Here is a 23,854-nt window from a genome sequence, read left to right on the forward strand (position 1 = left end):
AAAAATATTGCATCTTTCTTGGATAAAAAAGCAAATGTTTTGTTGAAAATTCAACTAATTTTTTTAAAAGTTTACTTTTTGTTTAAAACTTGTATTTTTGTGTTGAAAAGTCAATTCAAATCTGGATAAAAATTCAACTCTTTTTTGAAAATTTGTCTTTTTGGTTTTAAAATTCACCTGTTTCAGTAGAATTTCCATTTTCCTTGCACAAAAATGCAACTGTTTGGTTGAAAATTTAACAATCTTGTTAAAAAGTCATACTTTTTGGTAGAAAATTCGACTTTTTATCAGAAAATTGACTTATTTTTTACCATTCTTATTTGGGTGTTGGAAAGTAAACTAGAATATTTAAGAAGAAAATGTAAGTATTGGTTTTTAACGTTTTTTTTTTTTAATTCATCCGTTTTAGAAGAAATTTTATCTTTCTTGAATAAAAAAGCAACTGTTCGGTTGAAATTTTTTTTATTTTAAAATTAAACTGATTTAACAGTCTTTCTTGGCTAAAAATTCAACTGTTTCGCTGAAAATCCAAACATTTTATTCAAAAGTGCTGTTTTTTTTTCAAAATTTAACTTGTAATATAAGTCCCTATCTGAAATACCTAGAAAACTTGGAATTGCCAATAAATTTCAATTTATCTGGAAAAACCTGGACATGTCAGGGATTTTTTTTTAATTCAGGGATTTTAATTTGTCAAAGTATCTTTATATTATTATATTATACTGTTTTGTTAAAAAATTATATCTTTTCTTTGAAACTAATTTTTCATTCAATTTTTAGTAGAAAATAATATTTTTTAGTCGAAAAGTCTAATATTTGGTTAAAAATTCGTGTATTTTGTTGAAAATTCGATCTTTTCGGTAGAAAATTAATCTTCTTTGTTGAAAATTCATCACTTTGTTTGAAAATGTAACTTTTTTTTCATTTGTCTTTTTGGACATAAAATTCATCTCCTTTGCTTGGAAATAAATTTTTAGTTGAAAATACAAGTATTTTGTTCAAAATTCGTCATTTTGGTAGAAATTAATCTTCTTATTCATCTTTTTGGTCGACACTTAATTAATTGAATTCGCTTATTTAATTGAAAATTCAAGTATTTTGTCAAAAAACTCGGCTGATTTATTTGTGTAATCGATATGTTCGGTTGAAAATTAAGCACTTACTTGAAAGTTTGTTTTTTCATTTGTAAAATTCACCTGCTTCAGCAGAAATAACGTCTTTTTTGGATAAAAATTTTACTTTTTCCGTGAAAATTCAAGAATTTTGTTTAAAAGTCATAGTTTTTGGTTTAAAATTCTGTTGTTTTGTTGAAAATTTATCTATTTGGTAGAAAATATACTTTTTGTTTAAATTAAAAATACATCTGTTTTAAGAAAAATGTCCTCTTTTTTGGATGACAATGCAACTATTTGGTTGAAAATTAAAAACTGTTTAGTTAAAAAGTCATCTTTTTTTTATTGAACATTTCACAGTTTTGTTGAAAGTTGAAATATTTCGTAAGAAATTTACTTTTTCTTTAAAATTTATATTTTTTGTTGAAAAATTAACTGAAATCTTTTCTGGATGAAAATTTAACTTGAAGAGAAAATGTTGTCGTTTTTTATTACAAATTCATCGATTTTACTAAAAAAATTTTCTTTCTTAGATTGAAAAAATTAGTTGTTTTGTATTGAAAATTCAACCGAAATCTTTTTTAATAAAAAATGAACTGTTTGAAAAAATGTTATCTTTGTTATTTAAAAACTCATCTGTTTTAGTAGAAATTTCAGTAGTATTGTTTGAAACTTTAAATTGTTGGTTAAAAATCATTCTTTTTTTTCTTGAGTATTCACCTATTTTGTTTGAAATATTTGGTTGAATCACTTTATTAAAAAATATTTTTTTTGCAGATTTATATTTTTAGTTCAAAATCCATCTCTCCGATGGAAAGTTCATCTATTTTGTTGAAAATTGATTTTTTAACTGAAAATGTAACTTTTCCATTTTTTAAGAATATATTTTTTTTTAGTTGAAAATTCTCCTTGTTTGGTATAAACGAAAATTTTCTTGGTTTGAAATTTTATTTTTGTAGGCTACGAATGCAACTGTTTCGTGAAAGATTATTTTTTTTTTTTGCTGAAAACTCATATTTCTTTTTTGAAAATTGAATTTTTTAAAGAAAATTCGTCTTTTTGCGTAAAGGTTCAACAACTTAGTGAAACTTTTATTTATTTCTTGAGTGAAAAATCTTTATTTCTTGAAAATTTGTCTTGTTGGTTCAACACTTTTTTTCAACTATTGTGTTACAAATTTAATTATTTTTTAAAAATTTAATTATGTTTTAAAAACTTCTTTTATATTAGAAAAGACATTTTTTTGTTTGAAGTAAATTAATCAATTTACATTTTTTTTTCTGAAATATTGTTTTATCCCGTTTATACAAAATTCTATTTTTAAAGCATTACATGATTAAAATGCTGGTATTTGAATATTAATGATCAAGGAAAATAAAAAGTTAGTAAAGCAAAAATCAAAGAAATTTAAAAATGAAGTTCTCGGACAACATGCATAATTCTACTAGCAATAACTAGCAAAACATTTCTGGTAACTAAAAATTACGTACAGTGAACACTTTATTATATCTGGAAAAATTTGGAAATATCAGGGCATTTTTTTCAATTCAGGGAACTTTTCAACACTATTGACGAAAATTAACATTGTTGATTTCTTATATATAAAGTTGGTTTTATACTTAAAGGCGAGCGTAAGAGAAAAATATAGAACATGTATAATCATTTAAAAATTGAACTTTCAAAACATTGAATAATTACTATTTCAATTAAGCTTTCAAAATTTCGGAACATTTTAAAATGCACAGAACGTGCATTCATTTTCCGCGCTTTTTTTTCTTTGACAGTAGCACCAAAATTCCAAGAATTCGGTGAAGAAAAATGTACGTTGGCAAAACTGATTATTTCCCTCTCTTCCCGCGTTTTGCGTACATCATGGAAGTCATGGAAGTGGAGTAAAAAGTTATGTTATGGAATGTAATATTGTAATGTAACAAAAACGTGATGCCGTTCTGGATTTATAATTTTTTCCTTTAATGGTATATATTTTAATATAAGTTAGCACTTTTTATGCGATTTTTATAAATAAACAAAATTTTAATCTATGTTTCACATTGAGCACAAAAAAGGGTAAGTGAATCTTGAATTTTTTTGTTGTTATTAAATTAAGAATATTGTGGAATGTACATTTCCCATTTTTCGAATAGACTTTTTGGCTAAATGATTTCTGAAATAAAGTTACACGTTACAAGACAGAAACAGAAGTTCCCAATAAAAAATATATATTTGGCGCACTCTGTTTATAGGTTAGGTATCGTCTACGAAAGATATACGTAATTTTCGAAATTAAAACTTTATATTTGATTGGTTTGGAATCTACGATAGCATTTTTTTTCTTCAAGTATATAATAAATTTTATTTTCAAAACTTTAATCCAAATAACCAATCCAACTATAAACTTGTAAATCGTGGTCAGATTTTCATATATTTATACCGATTGCAGCTAAGGAAACATATACTTTCAAAATTACAAACAGTAAAATCGTAGAGAAAGTTTTCCCCGAAAAAATAAGTCATTCATTCATTAAAATTCAAACCTTTTTTAAAGATTGGCTGTATTTAAAAAAAAAAGTTGTAAAAATCATTATTAAAAGAAATGTTTTATTTTTAAGTTTTAAAATTTGTGCATCCAAAAAATATTGTTTTAAATCATAAAAAAAAAACTATTTTTTTCAGATATCTAATTTTTGGTACAACTAACTTAAAAATTCAAAAGTAAAATTTAAAAAATACAATAGATAAATGTTTTTAATTAGACAGAAGATATTAAATTTTTCATTCACATCAAAAACGTTTTTTTTTTAAATTTTTACCGGTGAAAAGAATTTTTATTTGAGAAATAATCTGTGAGAAACATTTTGGACAAAAAATAGAATTATACCAAAAGTTAAGAGCCTTTTATGGCATCAGTATTATTACTTATCAAAGTAAAAACATCGTTACCTTAAAATATAAATTAAAACTAATTTAAAAATATCTACCTGTATATGTTTTAAATTTATTATATAATAATTTTAAGAAGTATAGAAAATGTTAGTATATACTTATGCAGAGCCGCTGGACTGGGAAAATACGGGAAATGACTGAATTTATTCTTTGACCAGAAATTTTGTTTTTTAGAAGAAAAAAATTACCGATAACTTGATGCCAACTTAAATTTTTTTACTTTTTAGGTCGAGTGTTAGCTTTTTCAATTATGGAATCATTCAGGTCACATTGCGTGATTGTAGAAATTCTTACTTTCAAAATTTCCCATTTTAGGTCTCCGTTTTAAGGTTACATTTTCAATTTGAATAATTTATAAATTTGAAATCCTATTCAAATATTGTTTGAGTCTAAAATGTACAATTGAAGTTGAAACTCATTCAATTCGAGGAAATTTTTATGAGATCGGGGAATGACGGAATTTATTTTTTGACCGTGAATTTTAAAAATCTTTAGAAAAAATGTGCCCAACTTAGATTTCAACTATTAAAAAAAATATATATAATTAGTTCAGCTGTTATCTTTTTCCATCACGATATCATTTAGTTTAGAATGTAACTTTCTAGAATATAATTTTACGGGATTTTATAATATTTTAGTAGATTTTAAAGAATTTATTCACGAGATGTGAGGTATTTTTTAGGCTTTTAAAGTTTTGAAGAGATTTGGAATTCACCCTTAATTCTTAATAATTTATCCCAAATTATTGTAAATTTCTGTAAAATTTTATTATTTCTTTTGTATTTTATGAAATCACTTGATTTTTTCCACTTGAATTCTTCTAAATTTACTCTATTCTACTAAATTTGAAGGATTTTTTTAAATCTCTTAAAGTTTAAATTAAATTAAACATGAGGATCAATTGATAAAATGATTGAATTATTTTAAAAGATTTAAAAACGTTTTTCATTGTTTTTAGTAATATAATGGGATTTACAATATTTGAGTGTATTGTAAAAGATTCCTAGGTGTTTTCAATAGCTTTAAAAATTTTCAAGGATATCGCAGGATTCGAAATAAATTTTAAGATTCTCTGAAATGTTTATTTATTTCAATAGCTTGAAGGAATTTCAAAGACTGAAGTATTTTAGAGTATTTTTAAGAATTCCAAGGCATTTTCTAGAGATTTTAATAATTTCAAGGGATTTTCAAGGATCTTAATAATTTTAAGGAATTTTAATGTTAGTGCATTTTAAAGAATTTTTCACCATACGTGAATTTCGTAAAGTTTCAATGATTTGAAGAGATTTTCAAATATTTTTTGAAATCGGTCCTGAACTCTTATTAATTTATCCTAAATTCTTGTAAATTCACTCAATTCTACTCAATTAATTTTTCCATATTTTTCAATTGTTTTCAATTCACTTCATTGATTTTTAAATTTGTCTTGATTTTTTATGAATTTCATCTAGTACTTCTCAGTTCTTTTAAATTTCTCTAAATTCACTCAAAATTTATTGTTATCAATCGAATTTTCACGATTTTTAAAACTGTTCTAATTCATTTGAATTGTTTTGTAGTCATTAGTAACTTACTGTGTTAGAAATTAGTTTTAAAGATATTTGAAATTTGCATGTAATTGACTTTGAATTCACCTTGAATTTTTATGAATTTCATCGAAATTTAAAAAAAAATTTCCAATTCATTTGAATCTAACTTAAATTGTTCTGAAATATTAAGAATTTATCCTGAATTTGTTACCCTGTTATCTGCAGTGTTCTGCTGTTGATTCTATATTGATTTTCCGGGCTTGCAATTTTCTGCGTTGTTTTTCAAGCTGTGGGAAATTGTATATATCAAAATGTTTGTAATCGCATGCCAAACATAGATGTGCTTGCAAACATTTTAAATAGTTTATTTCAAAAAATTGCTGAGTGTTAGGACGAATTTTCAACAAAATAGTTAAATCCAAAACTCCAAACAAATCCAAAAATCCAAAACAGAATAATTTGTAACTAAAAAGAAGAGCTTTCTTGAGAGCAGTTGATAAATCAGAAAGATAAATTGTCCTTACAGAAGATCCTTCCCTAGGGGCTGTAGTAACACCTTGTAGTTGGTGGGGAGGCTTAAGCGTGTGGGACAGTAGGGTCAAACAGACCTCGGCCTGCATGTGTATGGATATGTATGAAAGGATCCCTGTAAACGGGCTCTCCTGGGTGAAATGAAAGGATCTCTATAAACGGGCTCTCCTGGTATGTCTGATTGTAGTATGATAGAAGGGTGAAAGAGCCCAGCTACCGCGGGTATTGCTGAATCCCTGGGTCGAGGTTCCTCCCGGACCGATATCAAGTTTTGGCATCGGGATGGGAATGACCTGCGGTCCGCATAGCGACCAAGAAACAGCCCTCCGTTGGTATGGTGGTCTACGAACGAATATTCATTGAGTGTCTCGCTCAATTTGGTCACCCCCCTAAACCATGGATGTAGAGTGAAGGTGTCCGTGGCACTTTGGTACCTAGGGGTACGAAGGTGTCCTAACGGCCTCTCGGGGACACCGGACGACCTCCCCGAGTAATCAGTCTTACCCTTACACGCGGGGCTCTGCAAGGGCGGACCTTTCATTTCCCTAGCTGCTCGTGGGAACAAAATAAACACACATACAAATACAAATTGTAAAGAAGAAGTAAGAAGGGCGGTGGCGGAAGAGGGAGAGTGGTTGGGCTCGAATGGATCCTCTCAATCTGGTTCTTCGCCTAGCCAAACTCAGGCGGCGGCTGTGCCCCCGGCTCTTTCGGGAGCTGAGGGATTGACGGTCCCTCTGAATGAGGCTATAAAGACGGGATCAATTCATGATTCCCCCCAAAAAAGAAAAACATCAATGGTTCTCTGAAAAGAAAACTGAGAAGTCAAGCGCAGAAGGCTGGAAAGGGGGCTGAAGCATCGGTAGCAACACTGCCGAAACCAACATTGAGACTCAAAAGAGAAGGAAGGGTTCAGAGGAAATCCCACCTACAAAGGGACACACGCCAGCCCATCAACCGGCGAACAGGGAGTCTTTGGAGGCTCTGCTGACTGCTGCCCAATGGACTAACCCCCTGACGGCAGTGGTGGCAGATAGGAGCTACCCGGACGTGTTACTTACTGTGGAACAGTTCGAGCTCTTCAGGGAGTTCAGTTGGAGGGTGCTCGAAAGATTGTCCCAAAAGCATTGGCCAAAATTCAGGACCTCCTTCTGCAAAAGAGGGGTCTTTGTATTTATCGCAGCTGACCCAGCGGCTAAAACTTGGCTGCAAAATGCAGTGGCCGGGCGAAAGCCTTGGGAAGGTGCTGATCTCAAAGTTCTTAGGATGCTGTGGGCTACGGCGATGATTCCAGGTCAGCTGGAAGATCCGTCTGTAGTCCTTCGGCGCTTGGAGCGATTTAACCCCTCACTAAAGACATCGTCCTGGCAAATCATCAGTACGATCGGTCTCAGAAAAAAAACACATGAGAAGGTATTAAAAACCTTCTAGTTATGCAGATTCTTGAGTTCCAGGTGAGGGTTCTTGCTGTCCTCAACGACAGGCCCTTCTACCATCTTGGAAAGGTCAACTTCAGGGTTGTCGGTTAGGGGCAGAAGGATCTTGCCAGGATAGAGGAAGATATTGTTTCCTAAAAATTCACTGTTTTGTTGTTGGCTGAAAATTTATTTTTTGGCTAGAAAATTTAGCTTTTTTTTAATATAAATTTAATCTTTTAAGTTCAAAATTTAACTATTTCATTAAGTATTTGCTTGGGTTGAAAATTAATATTTTTAGGTGAAAATTCAATTATTTTGTTGCAAATTCCTTTTTTTTTTGCTACAAAAGTAATCTTATTAGTTGAAAACTTAATATTTTTGGATGAAATTTATTTCTTTATTTGAAACTTTAAACAATTGATTAAAAATTCGTTTGTTTTGATTAAAATGTTGTTTTCTAACGAAAAATTTGACTCTTCTTGTTTTGGCTAAAAATGTATCTTTTTGAGTTAAAAATTCATTTAATTTGTTGAAAATTTGTCTTTTTTGGGTTGAAAATGTAATTATTTTCGTAAAAAATTCATATATTTGGGTTGAAAATTCAACATTATTGATTAAAATTAACATAACTCCTAGGCGTAAAGTTGTTTGTTTTTATATCTAAAAGAAAAATTTAAAACGTTGGGGAAAATGAAAATTTGGTCAGGAAAAAGTAAGTGAATTTCGAAATTGGGATTTTCTAGTAATTCTAAATATGCAAATAAATACCTTTAAATAAACAACTATGGCATCAAATATTTTAAATTATTTACGTTCGTGCTTCTCTACTAAAATTTGTTGCAATAATCAAGGTGCCTTTTTTTGTTAATGTTCCAAATTAAGCTAGATTCAATAATCTTGAGCTTTACTGTATACTTAAAACGTACATAATAATTTAAAAATTAAAATTTTAAGATATTGAATAATTAATATTTCAAACAAGGTTTCAAAATTTCTGAATTTTGTGAAGTTCTCAAAACGTGTTGATTTCCGCTAGTGCTGAATATATTCGAATAATTTCATCGGTGATTAGACGAAATGTCTGTGGGGTCCGTTGCTGGCTTTCATTGGCAGGAAAACCAATTACCCTGAAAGCTAGGTCTTAGGTATTTCAAATGAATGAAATCAAATTGCACTAACACCAAAAATTAATCATTGATAGTTATTTATTATTTTAAGCACTCTTTTCACTTAAATTCACAATTTGTTAGTCCGAAATTTCACTAATAGTTAATTTACATAATCTTTACCCGCGCGCACAACCACGTCAGTTCAAATTATTCAGTCCACGTATTAACAGAATTTCACTGTTTAATTTAATTGTAAAATCCTTTAAATTGATCCTAAATCTGATCCTGAATCGCTTACTAAATTAGCACGCGGAATTGTATATTGATTGATTCTCGTAGGCGTATAAATTATAATAACCACAAAATTCAATTCTTCGTATACGCGGCAAAGTTGAAATGGTTGAAATTCGGGATCAGAAAAGATTTCCAATAAACTAAAAAGTATGCTTTCCGGAACTGACATTGCAAATCGATTATACCAATTATCGTGACGAAGGTTCAGTGGAGATAGTAATGGTGTAAAAAGGTCTGAAGGCTTTGTTCTGACTTTTTTTTCGCGAGCGTGCTTATATTTATAAACTTAATTCTAGTGACATAGGAAGCGTCCACATAGAAATTTCGTCATTTTTAACCAACTACATTATAAGTTTCATCCCGATGTCGACACTTTCCACCAACCAGCGCTTGGATGATTTCACCGTCGACGTCACAATGAAGGGCGAAGATCATTCCAGGCTGATTCAGGAGTTGCATCAAGTGATTCAACCCTACATCTTAATTTATTACTTTTTCGTCGCCTCAAAGTCGCGAATTAATCTCTAATAGAAGTTTCTATTTCCTATGACTAATAGCTATCGCTAATTTATTTGAGTGAGTGAGGGGGGGGGGGGAGTATTAAGAAGAATGCGTCCCCCTAGTGTACCATTCTATGAAACCCATTTTAACAATTATTCACAAAATGCGCTTACCAATTTTATTAATCGCTAGCTAAACTCTTTTATATTAAATAATCTTATTAGTGATCAAATTAATGTTTGATTTTATTAATTAATATTTATAATTAATTAAACTTATATTTTTGTGATTATTCCTGACTATTTATGATTAGTCAGACATCCCTCCTTTACAAGTAATTTAAATTTGAATTCCTTTACCGCCTAAAAATGGCATCGCCTAACTTCCGGAAAGTAGCACGATGTCACACTGAGGTAGTACAATAAATGTACGTTGGCAAAACTGATTGTTTCCCCCTTCCCGCGTTTTGTGGACGTCGTGCGACATCATGGATTTGGAGTAAAAAAGATATATTACGAGATGTAATGTGACAAAAACGTGATACTCTTCTGGATTTATAATTTTATTCTTCAATGGCATATACTTAAATATAAGTTCACACTTTTTATGTGATTTTTGTAAATAAACAAAAGATTCTATCCTTCACATCGAGCACAACAAATCAACAATGGGTAAGTGAATCTTCAATTTTTTTTTAAGCCCTTTGTTTATCAAATTAAGAATATTGTGGAATGTACATTTCTCATTTTTATAATAGGACCTGTTGGCCTAATTATTGCTTGAATAAAGTTATCAGGCAGAAACAGACAGAAGTTCAAAATATATATGACACACTGTTTATAGGTTAGGTTTAGTCTACGAAAGGTAATAATTTTCAAAATTAAAACTTTATAGTTTATTTGATGTGTTTTCAATCTGCGACGACATATTTTTTCAAGCATATATTTAATTTTAATTTTTAAATTGTAATTTTAAGAACAAATCAAACCATAAACTTGTAAATCTTTTGACAAATGCGTAAAAACTACCCTTTTAAAGATTATAAATTAAATAAATATTTTGGACATCAAATTCTTTATAAGGAGTTCAGTTTTTCAGAAAGTTCAATTTTTTATCATTATTAGTATGTAGTAGTTATAAATATGAAGCCGCATGGCCTGTCTTATGAAATAGAAAAAACATGTTTGGTAATTTTATTTGTTTTTACTGTCGCTTGTTACAAATTCTTTAAAATTAATTGTTTTATCAATTTCATCTGTAGAAAAATTTACTTCAAAAATATCATTTGTGACAAACATTTTAGGTTTAACAATAGAAATAGAAAAAAATGAAGAGCCTTTCATTACACCTATATTAATATTTTTCAAAGTAAAAACGAACTTACCTTAAAATATAAATTAAAAGGCACTTACAAAGACCTGTCTGTATATTATTTAAAATTATTAATTATTATATAATAATATTAAGACAGGAAATTTTGATTTCGAGAGAAAAATCTTTTTAATCACTTGAAATCTCAGAATTTTCATACCACATGATATAATGCAATTTAAAATAAGATCTGTTTAAACTTTTTAAAATGTCAAGTTCTATTTTTAACTTTTTTAATTATGAAAATATTTAGTTCAAAGTGCATAATTGTTACATTTTTAATTTTCAAAATTTTTCATTTCAGGTTTTTATTTTTAAGTACACATTTTCAATTTAAAGAATTTTAAAATTCAACTTTTAACTCATTCAATTTGAAATTTTTTAAGGAAATATTTTTTAAAATTATTTAGTGGTGTTGCATGTTCATTTAAAGTTAGCAATTATAAATTAAATATTTAAAATGAAACAATTTGAAACTCAATTGTTTGAAATAGACAAACATGAACCGTTTAAATTTCAGATTTTTAAAATTAAACATTAAATGTTACAATATTAATTGTTCCAAATATGTAAAAACAAATTTAATTTGTAAGTAAAAGTGTTGAAGTTTGATGTGTAAATAACAATTAAACCATTAAGTTAAAATAATTTAACAGCTATTTTAAAAAGGGTCCAGTTTAAAAAAAATCGTTCAGTTTTTAATTTTTCTAAAAAAATGGTTGAAAAACATATAATTTTGAACATTTACAAATTTATTGATTCACTCTTCGATTTAAAGGAAGCATTGAAAATGATAGCGCAGACTTATATTTTGTAATCAGAAATATTTAAACAGTTCAATTTTTAAAAGTCTAGAATTGTGCAGGTTAATGTCATCCAATTTAATATTTTTCAATGAAAAAGTATTACAATTTTCCATTTCATACATCTAAATTGTTGAGCCTTTATATGAAAAATTTCTGAATGAAACAACTTTTAAGCTTCAATTTTAAAAGTTCAAAATTCAAAATAGTTCCACTTCGAGTGCCTTAATTTGTATTTCAACTATGATTACTTCAAATGAAAAAAATCCAGCCTTAAAAGTTTGAATTTTTTAATTACTCGAAATTTTCGTTTAATTAAGAAAATACGTTTTTGATCAAAATAGCAATGAACGCAAAGGAATGGACGAGAGATCATTTTATGTCAAACGAGTCTGCTTGCAAACTGATTTTGGACAATTCCGAAGCACTGGGGGAAATTCCTTGTATAAATAGTTCATCTCTGGACAACTTTAAAGATGGACAATTGGTCAGATTTCGTGGAATGGTTCAGGATATGTTTAATCCAGAGTATTACTTTGAGAATTACGAAGTAACAGATACAAGAACTGGCGAATCGAGCCTTCGAAGTGGCATTTACATGGATTCAGCACGATGTTTGGTATAATATTATACGACATTTAAAAAATAATTATATCAGACTTCGGACTCACCCCACTATTGACACTTTTTTTGAGCGATGACATCATATATTTTTTTTAATGACACAATTGTCGGCTAACGCTACAATTTCATTATTTTTCTTTGAAAAAAATTTTTGAACTTCTTCGCTAATTGGCTTAAACATATCAGAAAATTGTCTCAGTAGCGCAAAATAAAAAATATAATTACGTAGGTATTTTGGAAATGTCTTATGAATTAAGAAAAAAATGAGTTCTCGACAAAAAATGTAATAGTTGACATTTTATCCAAGAAAAGATTATCGATTTAAATAAAAAGAAAAATTGAAATGAACCAAAAAGGTGTAAATTCCAACAAAATAGTGGAATCCAGAACCAAAACAGAATATTTTTTGACCAAACAATTGAATTTTTAATACAAAAAAAATGAATTTCAACAGAGAAGCTGAATTTTGTAAAAAAAATCTCGTCTGTAGATTAATTTTCCACAAGAAAAGACAAATTTTTAACAAAGTAGACACCTTCATAACAAAATAGTTGAATTTTCAACCAAAAAGATTAATTCTATACAAAAAAAAAAGGATTTTCAACAGTTTATACAAATTTTTAATTAATTAGTTTTAACAATGAATGTGATTTTAGCCCACATTTTATTTGATTAATTTTTAGGTTATAATTTTTTCTCTTCAAGCCTTTTTTACCTGATTATTTGAAATTTGAAACTATAAAGATCAATTTTAAGCAAAAAGAGAGTAGTTAAATTTTTATTAAAGAGAATTAATTTTCAATACAAAAAATGGATTTTTTATCAGTTTAATTTTTTGTGCCAAATAGTTCAATTTTCTTGTCAAACGAATGAATTTTATACAAAATAGTTTAATTTTTAAGTCGAGAATATGAATTATCAAGAAAATAGTTAAATATTTAGTTAAGAAAATTAATTTTCACCCAAAAAGAAAACAAACAAAAGTGCAACTAAAATGATAATTCTTCAACGAAATTTAAAGAAAGTAGTTCAAATTTATCTAATGGTTTAAATTTTCAACCTGAAAATATGAATTTTCAGCGAAACGTGTAATTTTTTTGAAAGAAAACATCAATTTTACTACCAAATTGTAGAATTCTTTATTTTAAAAATAAGAGTTTCCTACAAAACAGTTGAATTTTTAACAAAAAAAAAGTAAAATTCTACAGAAAGGGATGAATTTTCAAACCAAAAATATGAATGTTTAACAAAATAGTGGTATTTTTAACCAAGCAAAAACTTGTTTATGTACAAAGAAAAAACATAGCAATAGAATTATTGAATTTTCAAGAAAAAAGACGAATTTTCTACAAATCAGTTTAATTTTCAACTCGAGAATATGAATTTTAGCGAAATAGATTAATATTCAGTCAAAAAATGTACTTGATTACTTAACTGAAACAGATTAATTTTCAACAGAAGACTTTCATTTTTAATAAAAAAAAATGTCTTTTCTACCAAAAAAGACGAATTTTCAAGAAAGTATGTAAATTTGAAACCATATAGTTACATTTTTTACCAAATTGTTGAATATTGTAGCCGAAAGTATAAATTTTCTTTAAAACGTGGATTTTCAACAAAAAATTTAATTTTTAACCGAACAGATTATTTTTTAACCGGACAGTTGAAATTTAAACAATAATTTTCATGTCAAAAACGAAATTTCAAAAAATAGTTGAATTTTCACCCAAGAAGTATGACTTTTATAACAAAATTGTTGAATTTTCAATCAAATAATTCAATTTTGAACCAAATAATAAGATTCTTCAGCCAAAAGAGGAATTCTTAAATAAAAATTTAATAGTAGACTTTCCAATTGAAAATAATGAACGTTCAAGCAAAAATAGTTGGATTTTCTTATTGGGTTCTATTTATTCAGTTCAAAAATAATATTTCAGATAAACATTAAAGTTCATTTTTAGTAAATAAAAAATATTAAGTTAGAAAGCCGGAAATTTTGCTTAAGTAATAATGTTGATTTTTAACTGTACTCTTTTGTAGTGCGGACTATACACTTTTCAATTCAGACTTTATATAAATTTCTTGACAAATTTCATGACATTTTTACACTATTTTTTTTAATTTATGATACTATTTACACTATTTTTAATCTCTGAAGGAAGTCCGAGGCCTGTTATATATTATCTCGCCTGATAGTGAATATAAGTTGTTTTTTTATTGTTATAATTGTTATTAATTCAAAAGGCCACAAAGGGAGCATCAAACAGTCCCGTCGATAATTTAGACGTTCCGGACATGGTGCGTGGCCAAAAGTAAAAAAAGGGTAGTTCCAGGTGTGAGATACTGGAAGTATAGTTTATCTCATGTATGCTATTGCCCACAATTTCTCATTTAAAAATTCAATACGGGATCATCCATAAACTACGTTACCAATTTTGGGATTGATTTATTTTGCGTTTTTTCGCATTTCTAATAAATTGCTCTGCAGTGAGTCGAATTTTCGACCACAAAGAAGAATTAAAAAAAATAGTTGAATTTTCAACAAAATAATGAAATTTATAACAAAATAGTTGAATTTAAAACAAGTATAGTTCACTTCTCAAACAAAAAAGATAAATTCTCAAACGATAGATCTTATATTTCTTATTTCGTGTATGAATGTGTGAATTTTTTATCCAAAAGGACGAATTATTAACAGAAAAGTTCAATTTTCGACTTTAAAAAGATAACTCAGCAGAAAGTTGAATCTTAAACCTAGAAAGATGAATTTTATACGAAGAATTAATCGTTTTAATGTTCTGCTCAAAAAGAAGAGTTTTCAACAAAAAAGTGAATTTTCTGCCAAGTAGTTAAATTTTCTACCAAAATAATTAAAATTAAAAAAAATTCACAGCCAATTTTTATTTTTTAAAAACAGTTGTATATCCCATCTACTAACAGCAAATGCTGAATTTTCTACCAAAATAGTTGAATACTCAACCAAACAGTTTAATTCTAAAAAAAAAAGTTTTCAGTCATAATTGGAAGTTACATTTTAAGTTGAAAAAAATAATTTTTGAATGAAAAAAAGCAATTTTTCTACCAGTTAAATTGAACCAAAAAATACCTTTTTTTTAGCAAAAAAATTGAAACCATAATCAATAAAATGAATTTTCAAAAAAGAAGATTAGTTTTCTACTCAAAAGACGGATTTTCATTTTAAAAAAATGAAATTTAAACAAAAAAGGTAAATTTTCTACGCCAAAAAGTTAACCTTTTCCAAATAGTTAACTTAAAAAAATAGTTTAATTTTTAATGGAATAGATGAGGTCTCAATTTAAAAAAATACGTTTTTTTGAGAAGAAAAATCTCTTCCAGTTAAATTGAACAAAAAAATTGCCAGCAAAAAGGAATTTTCGAAGAAAAAAAAGTTAAATTTTCTACCTTAATAGATGAATTTTTAACAAAATAGATGAATATTTCACAAAACAGTTAATTTTTTAAAACCGGCGAAACACCTAACGGCAAATAGTTGACTTTTCTCCTCATATAGTAGAAGTTTTCAACCATAACTGTTAAATTAAAAAAACGTTTTCAACCAAAAATGAAAATTACATTTTCACTTTAAAAATTAATTTACAACAAAAAATAAAAATAATTCTCTACTAATTAAATTGAACCAAAAAAGACGTTAAAAAAATACACAACCAAGAAGATGAATTTTTAAAACAAGAAGATTAATTTTTGCCCAAAAAGACGATTTTTCAACAAAATACATGAATTAATTTTTAAAGTAAATAGTTTAATTTTTAACAAAATAGTTAAGTTTTCAATTAAAAAAGATAAATTTTTTACCAAAAATGGAATAGTTATATATACAGTTAAAAAAATTAATTTTCTTCTAGTTAAATTGAACCAAAAATTCGATAAAAAATTAATTTTTGAAAAAGACGATTAATTTTCTACCCTAAAAGATGAATTTTAAAAGCGACACTGAATTTTTACAAAAAAGAGTCATTTTAAAATAGAAAAGATAAATTTTCAATTAAAAGTATAAATTTTAATCGAAAAAGATGGATTTTTAACCAATGAGATCCAGTTTCTACTAAGAAACACTAATTTTTAACATAATATATGAATTTCCAAGGGGAAAAAATATAAATTTTAACCAAATAGTTGGATTTGAATAAAAAAGATCAATTTTCAACTACAGTTAAATTTTCAGTTAAAAAGAATTAATTTTCAGTCAAAAAGAAAAATATGAATGTTCAAAGAAATAGTTCAGATTTCCACCAAAGAGATGAATCTCAAATGACAAAAATACATTTGTAGAAATATAATACAACTTTCGACCAAGTTGTAGAATTTTTTTCTTACCATGAAAGCTCATTTTTCAACGAAATATTTAGTTGCATTTCAACAAAATATTTAATTTAAAATCAAACCGTAGAATTTTTAACAAAAAAAAGCAGGGTGGAATTTTTCGAATTTTCAGAAGAAAAATCTTTCAAAGTTCGATTTCAACAGTTTTTTAAATAATTAAAGTGCAGTCTTGAGGATTTAAACAATTAAAATTTTTTAAGCGTTTAGAGTTGAATTTTTTTGAAAAAAACAGTTTTATTTTATCAAATGTCTTAATAAGAATTGAAATTAATATAATATCATTTATTCTGATAATTTTATTTTTAAATAGAAGTTTTAATGATTTAATCAATAAAATATTTTTAATATAAATTCTTAGGTCTTCCTTTATATTTTTTATATTAAATTTAATAAATTAATTTATTAATATAGATATTATTTTTATTAATTTTGTTTAGCCATTAAAAAGTGTAAGCGTGCGATTGAGACTTTATTAACTATTTTGAACTTAAAAATAACTGCATAATAATATATTCGGAATTAAAGGCTTCTATTAAATTGAAAATGTTGTTCAAGTATAAATTATTAAATTTTTAGTCCATTTTATATATAAAAAAAATAATTTAGAAAAATAATAAGTATTGAATATTTAGCAATATTTTACTGCTCATTTAAGACGAGTAAATTGAAACCAAACGTTTAAAAGTAAACAATTTGAAACTGAATTGATGAATTTTAATTGTTCTATTAAAAAAATGTTTAATTTGTTACTGAAATTGTGAAATTTTGACTTATAAATAACAGTTGAACACTTATTATCTGTAGAAAGTAGTAATTTCAAGAGATATTTAGAAGTTTTGAACAGATTCAAAATTAATTTAAAACTTGAAATAATTTCAAGTAATTTAATCGAAGTTTAACTTTTTTTTCGAACTTCTAAATATATTTTTAAATTAATCTAATTTTTCCTACAATTTTTGGAAAATTCTGCAAATTAAAAAAGATTTAATCTTCCAGGTTTAATTTTGATAATCTCTTTAAATTTTTTTAAATTTTCTGTTACAATAATTTTTCAAAATAAAAAATTTTCAATTTTCGTAGGAATCTTACGAAAATGTTTTTATTCTTTTAAAGCCCTTTACAATTTTTAAAAAGAATCTAAGTTCTTTGTTTGAAATATGCAAAAATCTACATTTTTTTTTTAATTTGGCTGTAGGTTTAGCACAAAATTTAATTTGCATATTTTTAAGGCTTCTAAATATCTCTTAACAATTACTCTAATTTTTTCTACAAATAAAAAGTGTTCTATAGTTATTTTTAAATTAATATTTTAAGGGTTATTTTATAGTTGCAGGATTTTCTAAAAGCTGTAGGAAAAATCCAATTCATTTAAAAACGTATTTAAAAGGTCCAAACAAAGTTTAAAAATGATTTTATATTCGAAAAAATTTAAAACCACTTCTAGATTTCTTAAGATTTTGAAATAAAATTGTAAAGCTTTTCAAGGATGCTTAAACTATTAAAAATGAAAATAATTTAACTTCTAATTTAAGAACTGTTAAGTTATAGAAAAAAAATATATTTTTCAATTTTTATTGTGTCTAGCTTAGAATTACTTAACATAATATAATTTTGATATTTTTTTAAGTTCATTGCTTGATTCTTTCATTTAAAATATTAAAAATATTAATGTGGATTTATATTTTTGAAACTTAATCGGAATCTTTAAACTTTAAAGTTTATAAAAGTTCTAAATTTTGCACTTTATCTGCATTTCATTTTAAATTGTTCTATTGAAAAGTGTTGATGTCTTACTTCCATTTTATACGTGTAAATTATTGAGCATTTGAAAATACTTTTTTTTTTATTAAAAAACTTTAAACATCAATTTTAAATTCAAGAGTTTTACTTTGAAAGATGTAATTTGTTTATTTTTTATTACTTTAAATAGAAAAATGTTTAGAATAGAGTTAGATTCTTTAATAATGATTTCTACACCCCTCAAATTGGTAGCGTAATTTATGGTCGATCCTCAGTCACGCATCTTTATTAATTTTTCGGAACGGCTTTTAAAAATTTGAATTTACTTTGCAGCCGCACGAAAATATTTCCTTAGATTCTCAAAGAAACAAAAACTCAGAACGGCAGACTTACTTTATCATATCAGTTCCGGGGTTGAATGAATGGGCAAAAGAAAAAGTACCTCAGACTAATATTAAAACTAATCTGAAAAATGTCAGTAAACGATCTTTGGAAACGAGCAATGAGGAAGCAATGGACTGCTCTGAACCTATCAAAAAGAAAGAAAAGATTTTGGAAACCAGTGAAAGTACAACCAAGGATTCAGCACCGAAAGAAACCAGGCCAGCAATAGTGTCTAAGGAGCATATTCTGAATTTTCCGATACCCAACGACGATGGAAAAGCTTGCATTGTCAAGGTTTGCTATTTATTATACAGTAATATTATTTCAATAATTTTTTGTCAATTTAGAAAAGTGATTTCAATGTATTTTTAAAGATTCCGAGAAATTTTGAATAGATTTTAGTAATTCGAAGGCATCTTTAAGACTTTTAAAATTTATTTATTTATTTTAAACGATTCCAATACATTTTTTTAGTTAGTTTTATTAATTTGAAGGGATTTCAAAATATTTGAAACGTTTTAGGGTAAAGACTTTTTTTTTGTTAATTTAAGATATTTTACAAGGTTTCTCAGGATTTTATAAGTTTTCCGAAGATTTTAACAGGTTGGCGACTTGACCGAAAACCGCGAAATTACGGGGAACTTTATTGACTTGGAAAAATTTGGGGATTCAATAAAAATCTGGAAATTTTTTTTCTATTCGTAGCAAAATTCAAATTTTCATTATTTTAATAATTTTGTTCAATTTAGAAAAGTGATTTATACTTGATCTACATTCGCAGGTTTTTTTAGATTATCTCAATTTACTTAAATTAAATCATAATTTATTGTTGCAATTTTATTATTTTTCATTATAAGAAAAACCTTTTGAAATTTTTTGTTCTGAGATTTTTTTTCGCTTAAGTTTTGTAATTGAATTGATGAAACTTTAAACATATAGAAATAATTATTTTCTCAATCTAAAATCACGTTTTATTCACTTAAATTAAAAAAAAATAGTTATCGTTTTTATTTTAGGGCAGGGCGTTTCCATAAAGAAATCTAATTTCATTTGGAACAGGGAATTTTTGACATGGAACAGGAATTTAAAAAAAATTATAATTCGGATTTAGAAGAAAGTAATTAAAAATAATCCCTGTTCCAAGTCAGAATTTGTTACAGTTTGAAAGATCTCCCTTCCAAATTTTAGGTAAAGAAAGTTCTTGAAGTAGTTTTCGATTAGAAGTGGTATTTCAAAAAAGAGAGACTATTTTTTTGTTTAAAATATACTCATTTTATTTGTAAATTCGTCTCTGATCGAAAACGTAACTACTTTCTTAAAAATGAGTTTTTGAACTAAAAATTTAATTTTTCCAGTAGAAAATTAAACTATTTTGCTAAAAATCCGTTTTTTGTTGTTTTTCAGAATTAAATTTATAAAAAAAATGTAAGAATTCTATTTTTGGTTGAAAATTGATATTTTTTGTTTAGAAATGAAACTAGTTGTTTAAAATTGATTAACTTTGTGAAAAATTCGCCTTTTTTGTAGAAAATTAATTCGTATGGTTGAAAATTCATCTTTTTGGTATAAAATTCAACTATTCCAGTTAAAGAAACATTATGTTAAAAATTCAACAGTGTGGTGGAAATTTAAATTTCTTCAGCTGAAAATTTAAATGTCCATTTTTAAATGTACGTGAAGTTCCAAACACTTTTTGGTTTACAAAGTTGTCAGTGTAGAATTTCGTTCATTTCAACTTCAGAACTCAGGATCATCATTTTTGATTGAAAATTGATCTTTTCTAGTGCAAAATTCAACAATTTGGATGAAAAATTATATTTTTAATTGAAAATTCAAATATTTCCTTAAAAATCTACATATTTGGTTAAAAATTGATGTTTTTTTTTGTAGAAAATTATTTTTTTCTTTGCCATTTAATCTACTTGTTTAAAAATTATCCTTTTTGTCAAAAATGTAAGTATATCAGTTAAATATTGATCATTTCAGTTGAAAATTCATCTTTTACGTTGGAAATAAAATTGCTTGTTTGAAATTTAATTTCGTTTTTAAAAAATTCATATTTGAGTTGAATATTCCATAATTTTAGATAAAAATTGATCTCTTTGTTTAAACATTAATTCTTTGACTACAAATTTAATTATTCAATTTTTAGTTGTAATAGAATCTTTTTTTTCAAAAATTAATCTTTTTCTGTAGAAATTAATTTTCCTGGTTTAAAATTCATCTTTTTGATCAAAAATATAATTATTTTAGTAAAAGATTAATAACTTTAGTTGAAAAATCATCTTTCTAGTTTAAAATTTAACTATTCCAGTTAAAATGTTACAATTTTAGTTGAAAACTCATCACTTTGTTTGAAAATATAACTATTTTTTGTAAAGTCAGTTTTTTTTAGGAAATTAATTTTAGTTTTGAATGGTATTTTTTGTTGATGCCAGTTTAAAAAATTTCCTAAACTATTTATTTTCTAATTTTAAAGATTTAAAGATGTCGATAACGAAGAAATCGATCATAATTATTCTATAGAGATACTTATGTCGGAAGAAATTAATAGATTTTTCACGAAAATAGCGGAATAGCGGAAGTATAGTTGAATTTTAAATAAAAAATAGTTGAATTCGTCCAAAAAGACGAATTTTCAAGAAAATAGTTGATTTTTCAACCAAAAAAGATTCTTTTATTCAAGAAAAAAAAATTTAAAGGATTAAACTTTCAAGTCACAGACGAATTTTCGACAGAATAGTTGAATTTTTAACAAATCAGTTCGTTTTCAACCAAATTTTTGAATTTTTAACCCAAAAGGACATATTTCCATCAGAATAGTTACATTTCCTACTGAAGAGTTGCATTTTCAACAAAATAGATGAATTTTTAATGAAATAGTTAAACTTTTAACGAAAAAGATGAATTTTCAACCAAAGCAAATTCTCAAGAAAACCGTTAAAATTGCCAATGAAGTAGGTGAATCTTCAATAAAAAAAGGAATTAAAAAACAGTTCAACCAAAAAGTTGAATTTTAAATATGAAATATTTGAATTCATCGAAAAAGACGATTTTTTAAGAAAATAGTTGATTTTTCAACCAAAAAAGATTTTTTATTCAAGAAAGAAAAAAATAGAAATCAAATTATTCATTTTTTAAGCCAGAAAAACGAATTTTCTTAAAAAAAAAAAATAATCGCATCTTAAACAAAACAGTCAATTTTCAAGCAAATTGTTAAAATTGTAGACCCAAAAGGATGAATTTTTGACAAAATAATTACATTTTCAATCCAAAAATGGATTTTTGTTCAAATGTATTAAAATTTTCAACTAAAGAATATTTCTATTTGTAAGCAAAGTTAGTTAAATTAATCCAAAAAATATGAAATTCCAATTGAAATATTTAAAATTCTTAAAATTCTAACTAAATATATTCCATAGTCAATAAAATACATGAATTTAAAATCAATTATTTAAACTGTTTATTAGTTTAAAAATGTTCAACTAAAGAAAAATTTTTCAAAGAAGTTTAATTTCCAACCAAGTAGATAAAGTGCAACATTTTTTAAACAATCGAATTCATCCACAAAATACGAATTTTCAACAAAATAGTTGATTTTTCAACTAAAAAAATTTTTTTTTAGTAAAAAATAACAATTTCAACCAAATAGTTGAATTGTCATCCCAAAAAGAAGAAAATGTTCACATTTTTCGCAATTTTCTTTTCTTTATTGATTGTAAAATCTGTCTCGGTCGAAAATTGAATTTTTTGCTGAAACTTCGTCTTTTTGGTTGGAAAATACATCTGTTATCGTACAATTTTCTTTTTTTTTAAAGTACAACTGTTTGACTGAAATATCAACTATTAATTTTTTATTGAGTTGTTTTTTTATTGTTCAAAATTTAACGGTTTTGTTGAAAAAAAATTTTGATTAATATTCTTAACTGATATTTAACTGTTTTCTTAAAAATTCATGTGCGCATATTTTTTGAAATTTGTATTTTTTTGTAAAATATTAATCTTCTGTGTATGGAATTCACCGTTTTATTTAAAAGATCATATTTTGATGAAAATTTAACTGTTCTGTTAAAAAAAATGTTTCCATTAAGAAATAATTTTTTAATGGAATAAGCAACTATTCCATTTTTGGTTGAAAAACTATTTTTTTTTTAAACTTTTTTTTTCAGTAGAAAATTTGCCTTTTTAGTGGAAAATTCATGAAGGTGGTTCAAAATTCGTGGTTTTTTGTTGTTGTAAAATTGTATTATTTTGTTGAAAATTCATTTTTTGGTTGAAAATTAATTTGGCAAATTTGATATTTTGAATTACATTTTTTCCTCTGCTTGCTGAAAATCTTTATTAGTTTAAAATTTAAATCTTGTTAAAAATTATTCTTTGTGGTTTAAACATTAATTTTCTTAACATAAATTTAAATATTAAAATTTAAGAAATTTAAATTAGATTAAAATTCAAATTAAAAATCCCATTTAACGTCCAATAATCAAATTGATATAAACTGCTGTTGAAAAAATTCAACGACCAAATTTGGACAACAATGAATAAACAAAAAACAAAAAAATCCTTTTGTAATCTGAATAAAAAATCCGACATTATGTTTATTATTGTGAAATTACAATAAAATAACATTTAAAATGAAAATCAAAAAATGAATAACATTGCATTGCCAACGTTACGGTACTCGCACAGTACCCTTATCAAGGCAAAAAAAATTTAAATGGTAGAAATTGACAGCACTCACGAATTACCGAAATGTTGGTAATCCAATTTTATTTATTTTTTCATTTTCATTTTGAATGTTATTTTATTGTAATTTGATAATAATAAAAATAAAAAAGACGAAAGAAAGAAAAGGAGAAAGAAGGGGATGTGGTTGGCTGCCTTCTCATTTTTCTTTCCTCTTTTTTATTTTTGTCCAATTTTTTTTCAGATTACAATAGAATTTTTGTTTGTTTATTCGTTGTGGTCCAAATTTGGTCGTTGGATTCTTGTTTTTTTTTAACATGAGTTTACATAAATTCAAATATTTTATTTTTGGCTCAAAACTTATCTTTTTAAGTTTCAAACTAAACTATTTGTTTGGAAATTCATCTTTTTAGTAGAAAATTTAAATAATTTGTTAAAAATTACTCT

At 26.0% G+C, this 23,854-nt stretch overlaps 1 protein-coding gene across 2 annotated transcripts in view; it reads left to right on the forward strand.

The window, feature by feature from the left end:
• Positions 1-3,007: 3,007 nt before the first annotated feature.
• Positions 3,008-23,854, forward strand: part of LOC117167281 (mini-chromosome maintenance complex-binding protein) — a 39,196-nt gene continuing 18,349 nt past the window's right edge. Inside the window, exons 1-3 of one of the 2 annotated variants that reach the window (XM_033352098.1) lie at positions 3,008-3,179; positions 11,956-12,230; positions 18,671-19,015. In XM_033352098.1, coding sequence (XP_033207989.1) covers positions 11,958-12,230; positions 18,671-19,015 — 618 coding nt within the window. In that variant the 5' untranslated portion in view covers positions 3,008-3,179; positions 11,956-11,957. Of the gene's footprint in view, positions 3,180-9,878; positions 10,109-11,955; positions 12,231-18,670; positions 19,016-23,854 lie in introns of those variants that run through there. The other variant, XM_033352097.1, reaches the window with a different exon arrangement.

The sequence above is a fragment of the Belonocnema kinseyi genome, chromosome 2 (assembly GCF_010883055.1).
Source record: "Belonocnema kinseyi isolate 2016_QV_RU_SX_M_011 chromosome 2, B_treatae_v1, whole genome shotgun sequence".
NCBI classification, from domain to species: Eukaryota; Metazoa; Arthropoda; class Insecta; order Hymenoptera; family Cynipidae; genus Belonocnema; species Belonocnema kinseyi.